This window comes from Elaeis guineensis, chromosome 13 (assembly GCF_000442705.2).
Source record: "Elaeis guineensis isolate ETL-2024a chromosome 13, EG11, whole genome shotgun sequence".
Lineage (NCBI taxonomy): Eukaryota > Viridiplantae > Streptophyta > Magnoliopsida > Arecales > Arecaceae > Elaeis > Elaeis guineensis.
In genome coordinates this window covers 15,309,809-15,312,409 of record NC_026005.2, presented here as the reverse complement: position 1 = coordinate 15,312,409, position 2,601 = coordinate 15,309,809, and the positions used below count along the sequence as shown (strand labels likewise).

General features: G+C 38.4%; 1 protein-coding gene across 1 annotated transcript in view; it reads right to left on the bottom strand.

Annotated features, from left to right (window-relative positions):
• Nucleotides 1-949, bottom strand: part of LOC105037774 (transcription factor MYB52) — a 1,766-nt gene extending 817 nt beyond the window's left edge. The window contains exons 1-2 of the mRNA XM_010913399.3: nucleotides 579-949; nucleotides 1-340 (exon numbers count right to left, since the gene is read on the bottom strand). The exon at nucleotides 1-340 is cut by the window's left edge and continues 77 nt beyond it. Coding sequence (XP_010911701.1) covers nucleotides 1-340; nucleotides 579-693 — 455 coding nt within the window. The 5' untranslated portion in view covers nucleotides 694-949. The remainder of the gene's footprint in view (nucleotides 341-578) is intronic.
• Between the last annotated feature and the right edge of the window lie 1,652 nt (nucleotides 950-2,601).

Genomic DNA, 2,601 nt, shown 5'->3' with positions numbered 1-2,601 from the left:
TCACTGTGTCCTCTATAATATTTTTCAATCAGTGCAACGATATTTCTAGACTCGGATTTCCTCTCTTTCCCTTTTTTGGATTTCTCATCTTTGATCGCAGAGCGATAAGGCCTCTTGGAGTAAAGTCTCGACCTCTCTCTACATCTTCGCGCCATGATCACATGCCAATGATTCTTGACTGCGTTGTCAGTGCGACCTGGGAAGAGCCTTGCGATGATGGCCCATCGGTTCCCATGGATTTGGTGAGAAGCAAGGAGCCGTTCTTCTTCCTCCGGGGTGAAGGGGCTGCGATTGATCCTTGGGTCCAGCTGATTGAACCATCTCAGCCTACAACTCTTTCCTGGTTTAAGTTTTACTCAACATGTTACTAACTTTCAAAAGCTAGCTCAAACCTTTGAGCATATTCAAAGGAAAAAAAAACCTTCAAGTTTACACAATATGTTCTTAATTCCTTTTAAATAAAGAAATATAAGAAGGAAAAATATGTTAGAAGAAATAATTCTCTCTCTCTCCTCTCTCACTCTCACTCTCACTCTCTCTCCAAAAAAAAAAAAAAAGATAGATGAATCAAGTTGCACCTGATCTCCCTTGAAGCTTCTCAGCAATCGTGTTCCAGTTATGAGGGCCATATCGGGCGACCAACTCCCTGAGCTTCTCATCCTCTTCTGGTCTCCAATGGCCTCTGGTGCACATCTGCTTCGAAGAATATAAGAAAAGAGCTAGAGGGGAAGATCAAGAAAAAAACCTCAATCTATCGATAAACCTTCTCTTTCGTTATTTTTGATAGATTTTTCCAAGCTAAAAAAGGGCCAAGAGAGACCAAGAATCTAAAGGAGAAGTTTATTATAACAAGTGGTGGGAGTTCTTGTTGTTAGCAGGTCTTAAAAATCTCTATCGATGAAGATATTGACATAGATATATGGCTAGGTGTAAGTAATATATATTAAGAGGAAGAAGACAAAGGCATAAGCAGAAAGAAGATATGTGAGGAGATATATAAAGAGCTTTTCTCGTTAGTAAGAGAGAAGGCAAAGAGTTAGGAGATAGTTGCACCAGAGACTGATGGTACGTTTGGGCTAACAAATACTATTTTATTATACATATGGAAGCGAGAAAGAGAGAGAAAACGAGAGAGAGAGAGAGAGAGAGAGAGAGAGAGAGAGGGGGGTGGGATGGGGTTGCTTGGTGGGGTGAATTCCGTTCCGCTTTCAACATCTCTTTAATGTTTCTTACCTACAACCTCTACTTAAAACCAACCCATCTCTCTCCATCCTCATATATACATACATAAAATCTTGTACACACTTAAGGAACCACATGCAAGTCTGATACACCAATGGTGGTCTATATACAAGTCAGTTTATAATAATCTTCGCCAGTTAATTACCAGGGAAATTAGAGTTATCGGATGATCCAGAAGGGCTTATGCTTTTCTTTCCTACAATATTACTCCCATATTTAAGCTAAAATGGATTCTCTAGATGGGTTATATAACCTATATATCTGTATTGGCGCTATGGGTATATATATACACATAAGAGTTGCTTTAGCTGTTAGACAATAATAGTACAACAGATGTTTTCTAGTTCTGTTGGGCTTTAGGCCTAACTGAAACCAACAGTTGCCCTAGAATGTCTGCTGCTTGTGGAATCTTGGAGCCAATATATGGTCTAGGGTCAAGTGTAAGATGACTTGTTGCTGTCGTGGGTGTACTTTTATTTGTGGGAATTTTGTTGCTTGAGATTACAAAGCACCCAATGTTTGTGGTCTTATTACTCAAATGGCACTTTGATGGATGCATGCAATAAAGAAATCCCTCCCATGTTTCTTTATTTATTGTCCAGGCCATCTAGAGTTCTCTCTGCGTATCCACCTGCCAAGACTGAATCTAATTATATATTCAGGTGATTGTAGGTCCTAAGATGACAATAAATATGCTTTCTGAAAAGAAAACATATCGATTAGGGTTGGGAATATCGCAAGTGAAGGAAAATTGAGATTGATGTCAAAGTTGGTTTGGTCTAATTTTGTCTAGTAGTACATGCGCAAGAAAGCTACATGCCAATACTTAGGAAACGTATAGTTTAGCTTGATCGAGTATGGAAAGGTTTTTTTTTTCTTTTTTGGTACATATAGAAGTTTCTTTTTTTCTGAAGGTGCAGTATATAAAGGTTTCCACCAGTTGTGGATGCTATATAAAAATTCTTTGAGATATGTGCTGGCTCCTTTCAGCAAAGGTGGACATTGCAGGCATCTGAGACTGAAAGCTTTTTTAAGTGAAACATGTCTATAAAGTGGCTAGATTGGGTAGCAACATATGTAGCTAATCAACTGGATTGACTTTGAGGATGGCTTTGGCAGACATTCCATTTGAGCTTTTAGATATTTTGCATGTTTTCTAATTCACACGGGTGTATTTAGTCTAGATTCGTTTAATAAATCCGGTTTACCAAAAAGAAATAAAAGCTGGCTCTTTTATCTCAAAGGACTTCGAATTTAAACGCTGAAGGACCGAAAGTGGTCTCTTTAATTTTTCTTTTCCTTTTTCGAAGGGAAATATCATCAGTATAAGTTCGAAAATAGGAGGGCCAACAATATTTA